Source organism: Gadus morhua, chromosome 13 (genome assembly GCF_902167405.1).
Source record: "Gadus morhua chromosome 13, gadMor3.0, whole genome shotgun sequence".
Taxonomy (NCBI): Eukaryota; Metazoa; Chordata; class Actinopteri; order Gadiformes; family Gadidae; genus Gadus; species Gadus morhua.
Window position 1 is genome coordinate 14,204,290 of NC_044060.1, and position 19,345 is coordinate 14,223,634.

Consider the following 19,345-nt stretch of genomic DNA (forward strand, 5'->3'; position numbering starts at 1 on the left):
ATGAAAATAATAGGAAATGATGTGCATGAATGATGCGTGACTCATGCTTGATCACCCCCCCCCCCCTGCTGTCGTCATGGATACAGTCCAACCGTCTCAGTCCGATACCCTCCACCCCCCGTCACAACGCGACTTAGCCAATTGAATCATACATGCTGTCCACTTCCATCAACCCACTGAGGTTCATTTGGAGACCGGCTGATGGATTAGATGTGAGTGTGCAGAGCCAAGAGAGGTCAAAAGTACCTCCAACTGTAAACATGTAGGCGGTCCGTGGGATTGCAGCACGATCGGATTAGAAGTCTCTTCATTATGGACAATCGCATTCAAAATATGTCATGAAATGCCCACTCTCTCCGTTTTCGTTAAGCTCTTGTGGCAGAAGCTTTGTGAAAGTATGATTTTGCTCAGGAGGCCAAACAGTCAAGTTTGATTCAATCCATCATACTGCACAATATTTGTATGGTGTTCTTCCCCAACATTCCACTCATCTTTCAGGTTAAATGAATGAAAGTAGGCTTTTAAAAGCAAACACCACAGTCACAGCTGCAAAGGGAAATGAATCAAATCGTTGTTCTTTGTAGAGGCTTCACCCTTTAAAGTTTCCAACTTTCATTACGTGCTGACACTACATCTTATTTAAAAAGGAGAAGCATGTCTGTGGATCCAAGGAATCAATATTAACAAACCTCTAAGCAGAAGGCCGTGAGCAAACATTCAATTCACATCTTTTTTTTCAAACACTTCATCCATCTTTGGTTTATATTTGTTTGGTCGTTTTAAAACGCACATCCCTGAATTAAAATAGGCAAATGCGTGCCGACACAGCTGTAACCATACTTTGAGATTACCAGTTATCATTTCATAACCAATTAAGATGACTGATTATCCGCCTGCATCACCAGCCTTGGTTTGTTTGTCATTGTAATGAATTCCACCGAAAGACGAAAAAGAAGAAGAAACGAAAATGCATCGTACCTTCCCCACATAGAGTGGCTCTGTGCCCGTGTACTCCTCCACCACGAAGAACTGGTTCCACACCCATCCTCTCTTCACCCGCTCATGGGACATGAGCTGGTCCTCCTCGCTACCGCCATCCCCTCCAACGCCTTCGACTCCACCTCCTCCTCCTCCTCCCCCCGATCTACTAGTCCTTGCAGTTTTCTTACAACACCCAAAGTTACAGCACCCCAGAAGACTCAGTGCCCATAACGCCAACCAGGTGCTCACTTTCCAGCATGGCGCCATTTTAGGCGGGAAATTACAAAAGGGGGAAAAAACGGAGCAAATGCGTTGCCAGGTTCTTCTTAGCTCTACATGTGACGCTGGGATGAGGTGGGAAAAAAAACACAGTAATAACGCTGTTATTAAACAGAACGGCGTAGCTCCTCTTGGGTGGTGAGATCTTAAATCAAAAGTTGGTTTCTGTAACAATGGGGGGTAGGGGGGGGAGGGGGGAGGGATGAGCTTAATCCGCGAGGTTCCGGAGCATTCCAAAGTCTTAAGTGGGGGTGTCCGAAGGGTTGGGACGGTGGGGCAGAGTCACAGAGCCGCCTGAGCCCTGTGGATTCTGCACGGTTCCAGAGGTAGCGTCTCCAAAGCTGTCTCTGGAGTCATGCTGATCTGCTCACAGTGCCTCCCGCCGCCATAATAAGCCTCATAGTAAGGAAACTTAAAAAACAAAACGAAAGCACAGGAAAGTCACTTCGAGTTCACTTGGTTTTTCCTTTTGCTTCCTGACATGGATAAAAAAAAAAAACACAGGAAAAACAACAAGAATAAATCAAACAAACAGCCGGAAAAAAGTAAAGAAGGAAGAAGAATCCAATTACACTGTTTACAGTTTATACAAGAAATGTAGTAATGGGAACCGCACTAGAATTCAACTGTTGTGATAATGACAAAAAACTGCTGCAGTGTTCGACATGTCTGCTCTCCACATCTTGTATTCAGTTGCTCAACAACAGTGATCTCCGATCCGTGATTGGTAGCGTCGGTTGGGTGGGTAGAAAATGTTATGGCGTGTTAAAGCCAAGCTTCTCTGTGGAGGAGGCCGCTCTGTTCGGTGTGACGGCAAAGCAACCTCTCCTGGTGGAGGATACTTGAGGTAATTAAAGGAAAGCTGATTTTCTCCTTGGCCACACAGAATTTGATTGATCACCGTGAGTGTTGTGGATTGATCTCCGAGGCGATCTATGGCGTCCCTTCACTGGAGCACGGCATGCGGGCGGAGGGATCCTGTTTGAAGACCGGCTGGATGTGTTAAGACATTGGACCGTCAAGGACGAGGAATTCTGGAAGAAAGAAGAAAAACGTATAATAAATGACATTGTCCAATTAACATGTCCTAATGGGGAAAAACACACTTCAAATTCTGAAGGCGTGTTGGTTATGTTTGTCAAGTCTTTTTGAAAAAGTGTCTAATTTGGCTGCTGTTGATCATGTCTGTTGGTTGGATTGGATTGGGCTCGTTGAAGTCCTCTAGTAATGCTAACACGATGCTAATAATATGTGTATCTTTTTAATCCTCTGCTACACCAACACTTTTTAATGTGCTAATTGGCAGCCTTCTTTATTTTAAGTATTTGACATACAGACAATCTTGTATGTTTTTTGGTATCTTTATTATCAACGTGGAGGGGATTGAGTGGGGGGGAAAAACTAAACCTAAAGATGGTCATAGTGAAGAGAATGACAGAGAGAGAGAGAGAGAAAAAAGAAAGAGAGAGAGAGAAAAAAGAGAGAAAAAAAAAAAGAGAGAGAGAGAGAGAGAGAGAGAGAGAGAGAGAGAGAGAGAGAGAGAGAGAGAGAGAGAGAGACAGAGAGACAGAGAGAGAGAGAGAGAGAGAGAGAGAGAGAGAGAAATCCATGGTCATCATCATCACCAGGTCCTAAGGAGCGGGTGTCTACCTTGTGATGTGTCGGCAGACCGGCCCTAACTCTGGCCGGCTGATTAATTGCATGAGGGAGCACTAATTGTATAAAAACATGAATCAATTAATTCCAACCAACGAGGTAACAACACGCCCCACCACCCACTCCCCTCTAATAGTTCGAACAAACACTGGCTAGTGCGGCAGAGGAGAGACGATGGGCACACCATGAAGTGCACACAGCAGATAGCAGATAGAAAGTGAGCGGGCAGCAAGAGCAGGGAGAGAGCACAACAGTGGAGAAGGGTATTTCAATAAAGCCCAGACAGAAAAAAGGGGGGAAGACAGGGAACAGCAGGCAACAGTACAAAAACATAAATCTGGGAAATAATGATAGAACGGCGGGCTAGCAAGGCACCAAGAGAAGGCTTTATGTTGCTACCTGACAATACCAATGACTGCAATAAGTCTCTGTAGCAAGCCTTCAGATAGCATAACAATAACATATCCCCCTGCCAAAACCCTATGAGGGAGATGGAGCACTGTAAAGTTTTCTGAGGGAAAGCTTGTGGGCCAGACATAGTTCGGCGTGTTCTGCCTGGCTGGGGGGGGACTTATAACCCCCGCTAGCCCATCCCCCCCTCCTCATGCCCCTTTGCCTGTGGGAGATTGAAGTGTCCAGAAATAGTTTCTCCTCAGACTAAGTGGACAAGCCGATGACTGTGGTCTGTGGTCTGGAGCTATAGCTGAACCCTTTTGGTACGGACACGCATGGACATTGGCGGAGAGGCAACCTGTTGTAAGAGTTATTTTATAACAACTTTGTGTCAAATCCGAAGGAATGCACGCAAACAGCCATGGAGCGACAGAGTCAACATGCATGCAAATGAACAGGATAGCACTACAGATACAATGAGACCCTACCAAGTCATAAATAAATCAAAGATAGTGAAAGGGAGGAGACCAAATGTTTGCCTGAAAGTTATTTGCCCCCTTCCATTCTCTGTCCTTGTATTGCTTCCTACCACACTTCGTTCCTCTCTGCCCTACTGCATCCCTCCCAAAACCCCCACCTATAATCCTCCACATCCCTACCTCCATCCCTACCTCCATTCCTCCTTCTCCCTCCCATCCCTACCTCCATCCACCCTTCTCTCCCTCACTACATCTCTCCTCCTCTTGCCCATCCCCACCTCCACCCCCTACCTCCATCTCTCCTTCTCTCTCCCATCCCTACCTCCATCCACCCCTCCCTCCCTCCCTCCCTACCTCTCTCCTCCTCCCTCTCCATCCCTACCTCCATCCACCCCTCCCTCCCTCCGTCTCTCCTCCTCCCTCCCATCCAACCCTTCCTCCACCCCTCCCTCCCTCCCTACATCTCTCCTCCTCCCTCTCCATCCCTCCCTCCACCCCTCCCTCCCTCCCTCCGTCTCTCCTCCTCCCTCCCATCCATCCCTTCCTCCATTCCTCCCTCCCCGACTGCCTCCCTCCCGTCCTCCCTCCATCCCTCATTGACTCCTTGTTTTCCGAGGAGCGTACACACTGTGGCATCTGGTGGTTTTGTGTTGTTTTTAACAGCCATTAGCCAAGAGGGGAGGACCAGAGGAGTGGGGCATGAAGCGACTTGGCTCAGAGAAGCGAATCATCGATGGATGAGAGAGTGAATGCCTGTGATTGTGAGGGGTTATGACACGGATGACATTTCACAAAGTAGAAAAAAAAATGGGGAGAGGAGGCGGAGGACTCGCAGGCTATTTCCCCTCAGTTCACTCACATGTCACCGGTCGACATCTCTGTGTTGGAAGCGGGGAATATAGTGCAATGATGGGATTGGAAAGGACACACTATTTGATTTTGTCATTTGTTTCCATTTTAAATAGAAATTGGTTATAAAATGTTATTGTTACATTACAAACAGATCTGTAATAAAAAAGTGCATAAAGATTTAAAGATACAAATTGCAAAGACCGTTTTAAATTGTTGTGTTTTGAATCAATTTGACGGTGATTCAAAATTGCATTTTAATTGATGTTGGTTTTTTTTCTGGTTGTTTCCAATTAAATGTGTGCATGCTATAGAGAGACGACTTCAAAGATAAAAACAAATGTTGTTTATTCCGCTCAGCCTCAAAGGCAAACAACACTGGGAGGAAGAAATGAATTATTTTTGCCTATCATAACTTTCCTTTGCGTTCTCACTGTAGACCCCTTTACAAGTGTACCAGCTGTTTGCATACGCTTAATTAATATCAATTTGTATCAAACATTTTTCGTTTTTTGTTTTTTCTCGAACAGGATTCATGAACAGCTCCAAAGTTGCTTGGCAAACTGAACCATTTGCTGTACACACCAACTGCTTGGCATTTAGAAAACAAAATCTGTGCTGTGAATCTGCTCCTCCTCCTCAGCTCTGTCTGTTCCGTACGAGAATTTCATTAAGTGTGCAGACATTTACTCATAATTAGGTCTAAAAGTAGGGGACTCTAATGAGTTGGAGAGACGGATAGGGGCGGTGGATGGGGGGGGAGGGGGGGGGGGTTGAGCTCGAGAGCGAGGGGAAGTCTAGTTTCGCTTTCAGCCCTGAGTTGACTGCAACGGCGTTGGAGTCAGAAGGCAACGCTCGCCGAGGCAAAATTTATAGCATGTCAATTAATGACCTTCCCTTCGCAGCACTTGCCAGCATAACATGCCATCCGATGATGCAAACTCGGCCGACTGTCTCGTTATGCCAATTGGGCTCCCTGTATCCAACTACTTATCTCTCTCTCCTCACTCCCTGTCTCCCTCCCTCCCTCTCTCCGTCTCTACTCCACGCATCCCCTTTATTCTATCATTCTCCCAAATATGTTGTTCTTATTTCCTCTGTGTACTCCCTCCCTCCCTCCCTCCCTCCCTCCCACCCTCCCTCCCCCTCTCTCCGCCTCCCTCCCTGCTCCTCCTCTCCAAGCACGGAGAGCTACGGGCGAGTGCAGTGTTCCGTGCCCTATTAGAGGCTTGGATTGATTCTGTAACATGGCTGCAGTGTCTCCTCGGCGGGGCCGGGCCGGGCCCGGAGAAGGCTCTCTGACAGCCAGCTGTGGGCAGACAACAGCCAAGCAAGACTGATCACTACAACACTGAAGGGTGCAAGGGGCCGAGGCCAGGGGCCTGCCTGACACTCCCCCCCCCCCCCCCCCCCCCCCCCTGCCCCCAACCCCCTGGGCGGGCCCATTCTCCTCCCTGTCTCTCTTCCACCCACTCATGACTGGCAGAGCAGAACAAAATGAGTCATAACTTGGGTGTTTATATGTGTGTACGCAAAACCAAAGCACGTATGCTTATGAAGGTGCAGAAGTCGTTTTAATTCTAAAATGTAAACTTTGATGAATTTGTTAACATTACAGAGTTTTGTATTGGTTCCTTCCGATAGAGGCGCGGCATTGTAAATGCAGCCATAAAAAGAAGCCCAGATCATTGTTTTCAGATGAATGTTTGTTTGTGTGGGTGAAAGGAACACAGTGCAACAAGGTAGAGTGCAGCATCATAAATAATAGGCCATGCATAACAAAAGACAGAATGTCTGGTGTGTGATAAGTCCAAAAGCTTGATTGTAACCAGTGCGGCAGCAATCAATAAACAAGGAACAAAAATGAACAAAAATCTGCAGGAAATAATATATTTTTAATAATAGTCGTTGTTTATTTATCTCTTCAAATTATAAGTTTGCGTTTTCATAAGTAGTGAATGCACTGAGACAATGCACTCAGTCCATACACATTTTCGTTTGTGACCATACAAAAGTATTGAATTGTAAGCTAAGTTGACACATTTTCTGCAATTACTATTCTTCCACAAAATAATATTGTGAAAATCTTTTCTATCACTGTTGCTTATGCCTTTGTCTCTTCAAAAAGGCAGTATCAAGTCCTTAAATAGGACTTGATGGATAGATGTAGACACACATTATGTTCATCAGCCATCTCTGGCCCCCATCATTCCCATTCTCTCTCTCTTTCACTTCCCCTCTACCTTTTTCCTCCTCTCTCAATGCTGCAGCTGCATTGTTTACCCCCCACTGTCCTCTCCCTCCTTTTCTCCCCATGTCTGTAAATGCGTTCTTCCCTTTTGTTCTTCTTTTGTCAAATGTCTTTCTTTGCCTCCATCATGCTGCCTTTACACCTTTTCCATCAGCCCTTGCACCTTTCCCATCAGTGGTTGCAGCGTGTGTCCTTTTGGCCACTCTATCACACTCCCCTATTTCTTCTTTCTCGCTCACTGTCACTTTTTTTTATATTTGTACTTTTCCCGTTCCCCTCCAATCCCTCTGCACACCCTGTCTACTTGACAATCCTTGCATGACTTCGTCAGTGCCCTTTCCCTGCTTGTACTGTCCTCCTTTTTCCATATGTATATATCAATCGGTATCTCTTTTCAACTCCTTCATCGTACCACCTCCTCTCTTCTGCGTCACCATCTCCCATGGTCTCTCAACACCAATATATTTTCAGTTAGCCTCGCTGCGTACATCAAAATGAAAGACAAAGCGCTATTTAAATGCTGTATCTCAAGCTCTTTATTTCTTAGTGGCAAGGACGGTACACGGGCAAATGTACAAACACAAAGACATGCATATACAAACGAAGGGGAATACATAAATTACTTTACCTACAGTGCAACTGCTGAGCTGGAATCCCAGGACCCTTTGTCTTCTATAGCTTTCTCCCTTTCTCCCCTATCTCTCTCTGCCTCTAATAATGTTGTGTATCTGGGACAGCAGTCCAAGCACAAGGGATAATGACTGCAAGTTAACCATATATATTTGTATAGCAGGAGGTTAACAGGCGGCGACAGCATCTATCTCACAGCGGGTATATTTATGTGTCTGAGACACTGTAAGACAAACGCACACACATACACGAGCAATGTATGCTGGGACATGAACACATTAATTGCACACACACACACACACACACACACACACACACACACACACACACACACACACACACACACACACACACACACACACACACACACACACACATATCCAATGTTTGCTTAGCCAAACACAAACAACACATTTATTGCACACAAACACACACACACGCACACGCACTGGATATGATCTCCCTATCGGATGGATGGATGGAAGCTGCCATCAAAGCAGGGCCAAGAAGGAGTTCAGGCGGTCTGCTTAGTGGAGTGAACCCGACACCACAGTCCAATCCCTTCTGCCATGCTTATTAAACGGCCTATTTTGTCATCTTCAATCCCAATTTGTCACAGTTGCTCGGCTACACGGTTACCGTGTCACAGAAAGGCCAGAAAAAGGAGGGATGAGCAGAACCTGAAGCAAAACAAAGCATAGACAAAATGTATGTGGGTTAGTGTTTGTGTGTGTGTCTTTAGTTTTTTCTTCATGGTAGAGCAGTGGAGTTTTAATGGACCTGCCCGCTAGACTGACTGAAAAAAGACACTACTGCGGAGTACAGTAGATTTACTCTGAGGAAAATAAATTGTATTGAGGGAGGAATACAGCAAGTCAAGTGAAGGTTTAGTGTGGAAAAACAGACGAATAATTCCCTCTCAGGCATCTGCACAAACTGCGGGTTTGCATTCCTAATGTTCAACGCTTACCATACAACAGTGAATGCGATAATGGACGTCTGTCACATCATTTAAAACCAGACCAAGGGCCGCCTTGGTTCGGCATGTCACCAAAAGTATTTTTGTTTTGACCTACATCGCAGGCCAGAGCAATAAGTATTCCTCTCCGCCTGTCCATCCGAATCGTAACTGACCATTCTGACAACGATACAAACATGCTTAACATTGCCAACAATCTTTAGTCGCAGCTCATTGTCATGTAGAGAGGCTTGCTGATTTATGATCCCTCACGCTGACCGAATCCAATGAGGGGGGCTCTCTCTGGCTAGTGCTACCCTTCAGGGCAAATCACTGATGGCCAACAGCGTGGCTGAAAGCGGGATTCAACTAAATGTGTGTGTGTGAATAACTTATTCAATACAAAGGGTTGAAAACTCACTATGATAGTTCATTGTTGATTGGTTAATTGATTATACAATCAATCAATGAGTCTACAAAATGTCATAAATGAACCCCGTCAGAACTGACCCAAAGCAAGCGATTTTCTTATATTACCTCGCTTGGTCCGCTGAGTTTCCAAACACTTGATGAATCCGTTTTTTAAATGATGTAAACATTTTCTGTACATCGACTCATTGTTTAAGCAGCCGTCAGACACAGACATGCAATAAACCCAGATTTGTGTACCAACCCTGTTTAATTAACATCTGAAACAAAGCCCCATCTCAAGAGCTTCCACTGATCATCCACTATTGTCCAAAACATCGATTCCGGGCGTCCCGGCTCTCGTCGTCTGATCCTCCACTCCTAACCTCCAGACGATTAGTCAGCATGCTCCGTGCCATTTGACTGAATGAATCCCCCTCCTAGTTTCCCGAGGAAGCCAGGCTCTCCACCAACAAGTTCTTGCCAGGCGTCCAGCACTCCCAGCAGCGAGCTGGACTGAGCTTGTAATTGTCTGGGCCTGTCACTCGCTGAACCCGCTTGCCTTTGTGAATCCAAGACCTCTGAGTCGTATGTTGGCAACGTCAAGCCGATGCAGCGGAGACGTGGCAGCGGGAAACAGAAAAATAAATACAATCTGCATCGACGCAGCGAATCATCCGGAAAATGGGTGCTGCCTTGCATTAGTTTGCCCTGTTGGCGTATGCTTGGTAATGAGAGGTGACATATTGTCAGTGGCTTGCTAAAGCCGCTCTCCTAATTACGCTAATTGCAGCTTTTTCCGCCCCCGTCTCTCTTGTTTTCTTCCCTTTACTCTCAGCCGATGTTTTCCCCTTGCAGCAAAATCCCCATCCCTCTTGCAATTGCTGCTGTGCTTCCATTTCTATCTTTGTATTGTTATTTTGATTGTAAATACAATCTAAGTACAAACAGACAGAGTAGGGCTTGCATTTTCAAGCCGTCGACTACATTGTCAAATCACGGCACCCCTAACTGAGAGCATCATTCCTTTCCTGATGTGTTGTCTCTTTCACTTTCATTGAGATGCTTCTCTCTGTCAATCAGGCATGCTACCTCCAGACCTAGACCACGGTCAGTCGGCCATCATGCTCTGCTTCTGTGCTAGGCAAACGTATAGACCCGCCATGCCTTGTCTACAAGCGTAGCAGAAGCACGCACACCCCTGGTCTGCCAGCTACACAATTACTAAATCACTCATCTCACGGGTGGCTGGTGCGCTACATCCCCAGCTCTAGCCAAAGAGAGGGATGGAAAGAAGAGTGGAAGAGAGAGGGCAGGAGGGGTGGGCAATACAAAGGAGATAGAAAAGGGATAGAGAGGTGGGTAAGGGTAAACCACTGAGAATGATTGATGAGATAGATGGAAGGATGAATCGAGAGACTAAAGGTTGAATACGGACGACTAACAAGAGAGCTAGCATCTAGAGGGAAATACCACAATGTGCGTGTGTATGTGTGTGTTCTCACTTTAAGCAATTTGTAATAAAGTGTGTGTGCGCACATGACTTTCCGTGCTTGTGGGTGAGTGAGCCTGTGAGACCACGTTCGTATGCTAAGGAGAGGCGCTGACGGCGGTGATTGACAGCGGTCAGTAGGGTGCAGCATGGTGCCCAGGACGGCGGTGAGGCCCCGCTACTTGTCAGCACACTACTCTGATGTGGCCCCTACGCTGCGGGCATGCCCCACTTAAGGGGCCCCGGCTCGTAAAAACCCAGAGCCAACTGTGATTTTGCCACGATTGCAGCCAACCCAAACACACTCGTTCGGGCATTGGCGGGGGATGGAGCCGGCATAATGATAGACAAGCCCAGTGCTGTGCAGGAAGTCAACCGTCTGGTTTCCTGGCTGGCTCCACAGCAGGAAGGAGGGGGAGGAGGAGGAGAAGGAGGAGGGTGAGATGAATCATTACTAGAGATTCACATCAGGTTATCTGAATTTTTAAACGGCTGCAGCGGAACACAACGTTTGCGGTGTTTTAGCCCGAGGTTAACTTGGCACAGACCAATGGAAACATCTGCCTGCAAACGGCTCTGTTCCACCACGGGCAGGTCTGCAGTGTGAGCCGCTTAAGAGGTGAGTCACAGTATGTGACGTACGGATACTTTGAGGAGATTTGTCAAGAGCTTGGTACGTGTAATTGTGTCATTTGTGTTTTTCTTTTTTTGTGCATTACTGTTAATGCAGAACTTCCTTTCAGTGCGTTCGACAACACAGGGAATGGAGAACTATATGTTCAGGGGCCTAATTCTCTCTGTCATGACTTTCTAATCGCTAAAGCAGGAAAGGAGGATGTGCCAAAACAATAAATAATCGGCAACGACAAACAATCGCAAAAGCAATTACGCAGCATGATGTTTGTGAAAGCAGAAGCAGCAGGTCCAGAGTGGCTGAAAGAGGACCATTTAAGTATTTGGGTGAGAAGTGATGCGCCCATGGCAACTATCGCCCTGGCCATCCTATGATGTAAAATTAGGGAATAATCAGTCACCCAAGGGACTTGGGTGGCAACACCTCGGCACAGCTGACCCTTGGAGACCTTTATAATTATTTAAGAGTCAGCCATTTGTTCGTCATGCTGAAGCAATTGTGGGGACCGGACAACTTGCTGCTTTGGGGCCAAGAGGTGTCCGCCCTGCTGCCAGCAGTTTTGACTCTAAAGTTTTTATTTCACAGTTGGGACAATTTAAAAGGGAACCAGTGCGGAAAGAATAAAACTAGAAAAAGGGAAAAAGAAGAAGGGTCTGTGCGAGAGGTCTAATACGAGTACATGGTAGTAAGAGATCGCTTAATTAAGGTTCTTGAAGCGGTTCATGTACTGGATACGCCTGGAGAAACACTGTTCAGTGGAGGCATTAAACCTTTTGAGTATGCAATTATACAGATATGCATGTGTATGTGTGTGTATATATAAATAAATATATATATGCGTGGAAATACACAAACAACATTTTCCTTTTATATTTTATTCATAATTCCATTTTTTCTATCTATTTTTTTTATCTCCAATCACAGAGCTCGGTTTGTGTTGATAATTCTGATTCACTCCCCGCGACTGTAATGTATTCCGGGGCCAATAAACATTTCATGAGAACTTCAGACAGCACTCGCATCTATGTTTATTTCACCCCTTTTTTCACCCCTACCACCCCCCCCCCCCCCCCCCCCCCGTACACCAAAAAAAAACAAGAGTAGGAGGAAGCAGAGAGCAAATATGTACCGTGCAGCAGCAAGGCAAACACCGGCGGGCCACAAGGTCCCTGTCACACACTCACACACGCGAAGCCGCCGCCGCCGCAGCCAGGAGAATATCATCCTCATCATCTTCTCCACCCTCAGCCTCCGCCAGCCACTCCTGATGGCGCCCCTCTCTCAGTCAACGCCACGCTCAACAGGATAAACAACACTTGCCGCGAAAACACACATACACACACATGCACGCGAAGAAGGCGTCTGCGCTCATGCATGTGAAGTGTGAGTGTCGAGTGTCGTATCGCTCGACATGTTTTTCAACTGATTCTTTTTATTTGTCTCAATCATTGATTATATCTCCATTTATTCATTGTTTTGGACCTAAAAGACAAAAAATAATAATTATTGTTTTATACAATCCAGCCTATTTCGTCATGGCTCAGACTTGGATGGTTTCACCTCGCTCCTCCTCCACCTCCCACTTAGCCAACCACACTTCCAGCCCCATCCCATTCACCCCAGCCCATTCACCCGTCTACGCCATACCCGTTACTCTTCTGTCGCAGTGGAGTTCATTTTCCCTGCGTCAGCCCCCACAGCTGGAGAAGCCTTTGCAGGGGCCCTGCTATACATCGCCGTGGCGGCTGTGTGTGGTGCGAGGCATCGGGCCGTGAGATTCCCATTAGAGCACCGTGGTCAGGCCGGGCCCTGCCCGGCAGGGTGTCGCTCTGCTCAATATAACCACCAGATCTCTTTAATAATGCATGCTGGCGTGCACGCGTGTGTGTGTGCGTGTGTGTGTGCATGTGTGTGCGCGCGTGCGCGCGCGCGTGCGTGTGTGTGTGTGTGTGTTTCTGCATGTCTGCAGCTCCAGAAATGCATGCGGAAAGACGGAGGACAAGGTTGTGATTGTCTTCGTGTGTGTGATTATTTGTGTGTGTTTGCAATTCTGATAAATTGTATGCAAGTTGAAGTGACAATTTGATTTTAAGTGCAAATAACATACATATTATTTAGTAGTTGCTACAACAATACTCCCCACACACATATACACACACAAACACAGGCACACACACACACATACAGTTTTCATGGTGAACTTAAACAGGTGATCCACTTTTCTTTTCTGGAAACGGTTCAATGTGGAAGAAAGATGTAGCCGTTTTGGAACACTTCAGTGCAAGGTGATATTACGACTATACCAATCAATGTCCGAGGACATTATTCATCACACTTCGATCTAAATTAGAGCCCGACCGATATAGAATTTTTAAGGCCGATACCGATACGAATATTTTGCGATTTAAAAATCCGATATGCCGATATATCGGCCGATATATATTTATATTAAAAAAAAATCCAGAAACGCGCAACAAAACAAACACATTTCCCTAACATTGGTTATTTGTAGTTATCCTTTAAATCCTTTTCACTCTCAGCTAACACGTAACAACAACAAAACTGGACATGGTAGTCATGAATTAAGTCATGCTTATCGACTTTAGAGAATTGATGGGGATGTTCTTTTAATTGTTATTCAAGCAATGTATGTCTCGTGACAGTTGCCAACTTACCATGAACACACTTGCACACATGAATAACACCGATCTGCGTCAATCTCCGTCATTCACTCTTTTTTTTATTTATTTTTTTATTCATTTATCGGCCATTATAAATGCCGATACCGAATAGTTTGAAAAATGCCTAATATCGGCCGATAATATCGGCCTGCCGATTGTCGGTCGGGCTCTAATCTGAATGGTACTTAGCATAGAACTAGGCACTTATAAAAACATTTATCAAAGACATCGTTCATATGCAATATAGTTGTTGCTCCCGAAATGGAATTTAAAAGTGTATGGATAATAAATAAAATGTATTAAAGAGGCAAGTGACACATTCCAAAAGGGCTGCACAGACCAGACCACTCTGAGGGCTGTGGTCTTGGATTAAGCCATACGTGGATATGTTTTGCTTTTCTGTGTTATTTATCATTGATGTTAAATCATAGTTGGTATCCAGTTCTACTCAGCTTAATATAGCACACAAGCCATGCGGTCTTCAGCAAATTTGGCGCTTTTTGATTACATTTTGAATACTTGAGTAAGTGGGTTTTAAATATTGTTATCAATAAAATAAAATCCTATAAATTATACATTCTACAAATTAGTATAATTTTATAACTCAAGTTAATGTTACATAGGATCTCCATAGCCATTAATGTAATTTTAAAGTCTTTTTTTTTATGATTTTGGACTTCCAACAGATATCTACGCTGTGAATAACAACTATCCAATGCAAGGAAACTAAGATGCAATCATAGGTAAGGCTTCTGTATGTCAAGCGGTCTAAATGACTATACTTAATATAAGTGGAAATAAAATGCACTAGCCTGACATCACCAGCCCCGATCGCAAATGCCTATTAGTCTGGAACCTCTCATATCATTTTGGATTCCCAAGAGATACGCCAAAACGCCTCTGGCATTTATTTTTTTCAATTGGCTTGACCTACTATAACCAATCAGAGAAACTAAACTTGTGACACATCAGCGACCGGCATCTGGGTTGTTTAAGAAAATGCCTCAGAGGCGCTGCTATAAGCACTCTGTACAACCCTCGCATTCAACCTGCTTCATCTTAGAAAAGCGTGATTGGCCCGATCGCAGTCGACGTCTGCTGGAAATCGGTCTCAGCGGTTGGTGGGCCGGATGCATATGCCGACGCACATCTCAAGTGTTTTCTATATTTTTTCTGTATAAGGTTTAAGATCTTCTGTGTTTAGGGGAAGTGGGCAATATGAACGGTTAGGACCACATGCAGGGTAGGAGGCGCCCACTGTGAATATAGAGCATATGGAATCAGCCAGTAACAGGTTTCCCATAATAGCCACTTTAGAGAACACACCTGCTCATCATCTCAGAGGGAGCTTTACCCAGATCCATAGTCGGCTGATCATTCAGCATTTTCAGCAACATACACACACACATACACACACACGGCGCATGAATGTCGTCACATACTATCTAGGGGCACTGTCATCATCAATATTGCCCAAAAAAAACAAACCTTCTCAGATTGAAAAAAAGAAAAACACCATCTCCTGTAACCCGTTTTATTCTCTCATTTTTATTTACTTTCGTACTTTTTATTACGTCTTCGGATACCCACAAGATCCTTAGAGAGAGGAGGTAAGACCTATTCTCTCTGTATACAAACAGACCACCTCCAGAGGAAAACATTGATCACCAGGCCAAACTGTGCTCAGACGGAAAAGGGTTATTAATGCGCCCATTTGTTCGCGAGGCCAACTGTCTTCTGGATCAAGCTGAACCGTGGTTGACAGTTTATGGCGCGCCGAGCCATGGAAAACGAATGGTCCTAAGCATCAGATACAAGTGATTATGCACTCTATAGCGGAAAGCGGCAAAACAAACAGGATGACATGAAGTGAAGGAGTACACGTGGTTTATATTCCCGGAGCCAAATGCTGCTTGCTGGCATTGGGGTAACGGTGGTGCGCTAAAGGTCTGACAAAATTACGATTTTTTTCTAAACAAATTAATCATGCAGTAATTTGATGGTCATGTGTCATGAATGGCTAGCATGATCTATAGATATATGTTTTCTTTAATGGAGCACTCAGTACTCAAATACTCGCTAAGCAATAATAAAAGCAAAATATTTACTCCCACAGGAAGTAACACCACGGATGTCCTTCAGTTTATTTGGATTTAAATAAATCCCATTCAATGTCATGTTTGGGACATTTTTTGCCTTTATTTTTCCCAGTGACACAATGGGAAACTTTATGGTAGAACCCAGACATATTTTCTATGTCAGCCAAGTGTCCCTGGGTGATTGACAGACTCATTACCCTTTTCCCATTATGATATTGCATAATCAATCTATTCATTGTATTCTCCTCAAGGCGGGATGGAAAAAAGGCAATCTTTTACATGAAAATGACCAGGCAACGAGAGGGATGATCCAAATGAAATAGGAGAGGGACAGAGACAGAGACAGAGAGAGAGAGAGAGAGAGAGAGAGAGAGAGAGAGAGAGAGAGAGAGAGAGAGAGAGAGAGAGAGAGAGAGATGGATTTCAATTTGTGGCTGAGCCAGGAGGGGAGTTTACCGAGTGATTGATCAATATCAATGTCAAGAACAGCGTTAAGAGGCTTTTCCAATTTGTCCGTTCTAAACGGACTACCTCAGAACAATATAATGGTAATATTAGAAAGTATAAAATTGACACATTACTGGGGAGTACCCAGTAATGGTATCATCTCTTTTTTTCTCAAACTATGTTTTTCCACTTACTCTATTATCAAGGAAAAAATTGGACCAGGACACCAAATAGGAAGGGGAAGTTATGAAGTACAATAGTGATATCTGCCAATCATGGGTACCCTACATGACACACAAAACGGACACGGAGGCAGCATAGCTTCCAAAATGTTATTCAAGGTGAACTCTCAGAGAGAGCAAGACCATTATCGGCATGAACAGCACTTTCAGCTCTGGTAACTTATAATGTTAATTAAAAAATGATACAAGACGTTTTAGACCAACCGATTAATCTGATAATCGTAATAATAATTGATCAATTAAAATAAGAACAAACATGACTTGAATATAGGACACCTAATAGATAGAATATACAAGAGCTGAACGGGGGGAAGACACTGCCACATGCCTGCACTGCGCTCCAATACTGAGACTAAATCATACCGTAGATCTTGAAAGCCTGGTTCACTTCCTGCAGATGTCGTGCGATCGAAACGCAATTTGAGGAGAATGACTTCTTAGCATTGTGATTGCTATCATTAAGGTGAAGTTATAGCCATCATTGTACCCATCAACAGAGTGAATGGACATCCCCAGGTCAATCAGAATCACAGCTTGTGGCCAGAGAGGTGGACCGTCGCGTTGTTCTGCAGTTGTTTTCCTCGCGGACCAGGCTGGATCCAGAAGAGCCCTTCGAGGCAGTCTGAAATAAACTACTAAAAAGGGTAGAGTGGAGTGAAACTCTACAGATGAATTATAAAGGCAGAAGTGCCTGCCACGTTTGATTAATTAATTGTCGAGGCTGCACTTTTAGCTTGGCTCTCCCGAGGAGCGTTTAACAGTGTCAACTGTTCGCTTTTGCTGATGTGATGTGCTGATAGCTTGTTGTTGCTACGTTCCTTCATTGTTCTTTTTGCAGCCACACTGAGTTCACATGTATAGTTCTGGCTTTTACTCATTGAAAATAACATCAGTGAGCAGCAAAAATATGTATGATTTGTTATTGGTAAATTGTCTAAGATTTGACATTTCCAGTGAGTGTGACCTTTTAAGTAATGCCCTTTGAGGTAAAAATCTTGTTTTAAAATTGCCAACGGGATTTCTTAAGTAAAGGGGTCATCATCCAATATGAGTTTAATGTGTTTCAGGTCTCACCTAGCTTGGAGACCAGAAAAGATGAACTCACCACATCTTAATAACATTGCCTATGTACTGCCCTAAGCAACTACATTAACAATAAATGGATGACTGACTGAGAAAAACACAAAGTGCTTAGAGCTCCTGCATCTTTTACATGGCAGTGTGTAGAAGACGAATCAAAAGGTATCATTAAGGAACTCATTAACTCAACCAACCTCACTTTTCTAGTTACACAGGGCAAACTGGGAATACTAACAAATGGTTCCCGGGTTTAACAGAGGGGGAACCCATGTCGCATGAATCCAATCAAAACTCAACTATACTGACTCACTTTCTCTCTTTATTAGCAAAGTCAACTTAACTTTTATTTTACGATAAATATCAGAACACTTGATTCACATGCATGTACACACATATATCCTTGATTTTTTTTAGTGAAGTGAATAAATATAAGTACATATATATGTAAGTACACCACTTGTTGTTGACTCTGGTCAACAACAAGTGGGCAAAAAACTATTTCTTTGCACCAGCAAAACAAGCTGTGTGTTATCGTGCTGTGATTTAATCCCAAAGTGAAAGTGAATGCACCTTATATTCCCAGGATGCATTGTTCCCCAGGGCCATCTTCCCCCAAAAACCACTTCCCTCCCAAACACTTCCCCAGGCTCCCCGCTGTGGTTAAACCTTTAAAAAAAGGTTGAAATTCTCAAGCAACAACAACCCTCTTCGTCCAATGATGTGGGCACTCGGTGGCCCACCTCCAACATTGGATTTGTCAGTTTGGCATTGGTGACTGCGGCCTCTGGGTATCCTCTGTGATCGACTACAGAAGATGCTGTCAGTGGGTTCTGTTGTTTTAAGAAGAGATCCGTTAAAGTGCTAATGAGCTTCTTTTTTTTTTTAATGCTTTCTAAAATAGCCTAACCAATACATTATGAATGACTGCAATGGGTTATTGCCATGTGTTCAAACTGGTTTGATTATGACCGTGGTTCTCTTCACGAGACTTGGCGGGCAGGATAAAGGAATTGAACTGTCTATTGAGTGAACACTCTTAAGTACCGTCATTAATATCTTATTGAATCTATTTGACATCAAACGCCTGGCAACATTAGTTACATTTCTTTCAGCCTCAGTTCAGCTCCAAAGACAGTGACGCAAAATGGATACCCTCAAATCAATTGCTCGATGGAGAGACGCTCCCAATGAGGAGAGACGGACAGGGTGTGGGGGAAAAACTAAGAGAGATAGAGGGAGAAAAAAGCGACCGAAAGAGCCTGAGGGACAGAGAATAAGAGAGAGTAGAAAGAGAGAGCGCTCACTCTGTACTCACAGTATCAAAAGAATGGAGAAAGAGTTACAAGCATTGGAAATGTCTACACAGGGAAGACCATATATACATAGACCACAGCCTACCCCCTTGTCAAGCAGAGGACAATGACAGTGTGCATCTGTGTCGGCTTTCAAGCGACAACCCTTTTATTCATTTTTCATAATTACAGCACAAATATTCCGCCCTCTTGCGCTTCATTAGCTACTTTGTTGAGCACTGAGCGATGTCAAGGAGAGAGAAGATGGAGAGGGGTGAGGAGGAGACTGAAGCGTGATTGAGAGGGAGAGCGGTGCGGGTTAGGGCCCTCATCTTTTTGGTTTGGCCCTTGGAAACCGAGTCTTTTCTCCTGGAGGGCCCTGCGTTACACCCCCAATGAGGCCTACGGATCGGGGGACACCTTTATCCTTACACTGATGGGTCACTAAGTGTGAAATAAGTAGGGTTAAGGATAGTGTATTATATGGTAGGATA

The 19,345-nt window shown here is 44.6% G+C and overlaps 1 protein-coding gene across 1 annotated transcript in view; it reads right to left on the bottom strand.

Annotated features, from left to right (window-relative positions):
* The window catches only part of cdh22 (cadherin 22), a 139,318-nt gene that overhangs the window by 69,412 nt on the left and 50,561 nt on the right, over positions 1-19,345 (bottom strand). The window contains exon 2 of the mRNA XM_030375616.1: positions 979-2,294. Coding sequence (XP_030231476.1) covers positions 979-1,248 — 270 coding nt within the window. The 5' untranslated portion in view covers positions 1,249-2,294. The remainder of the gene's footprint in view (positions 1-978; positions 2,295-19,345) is intronic.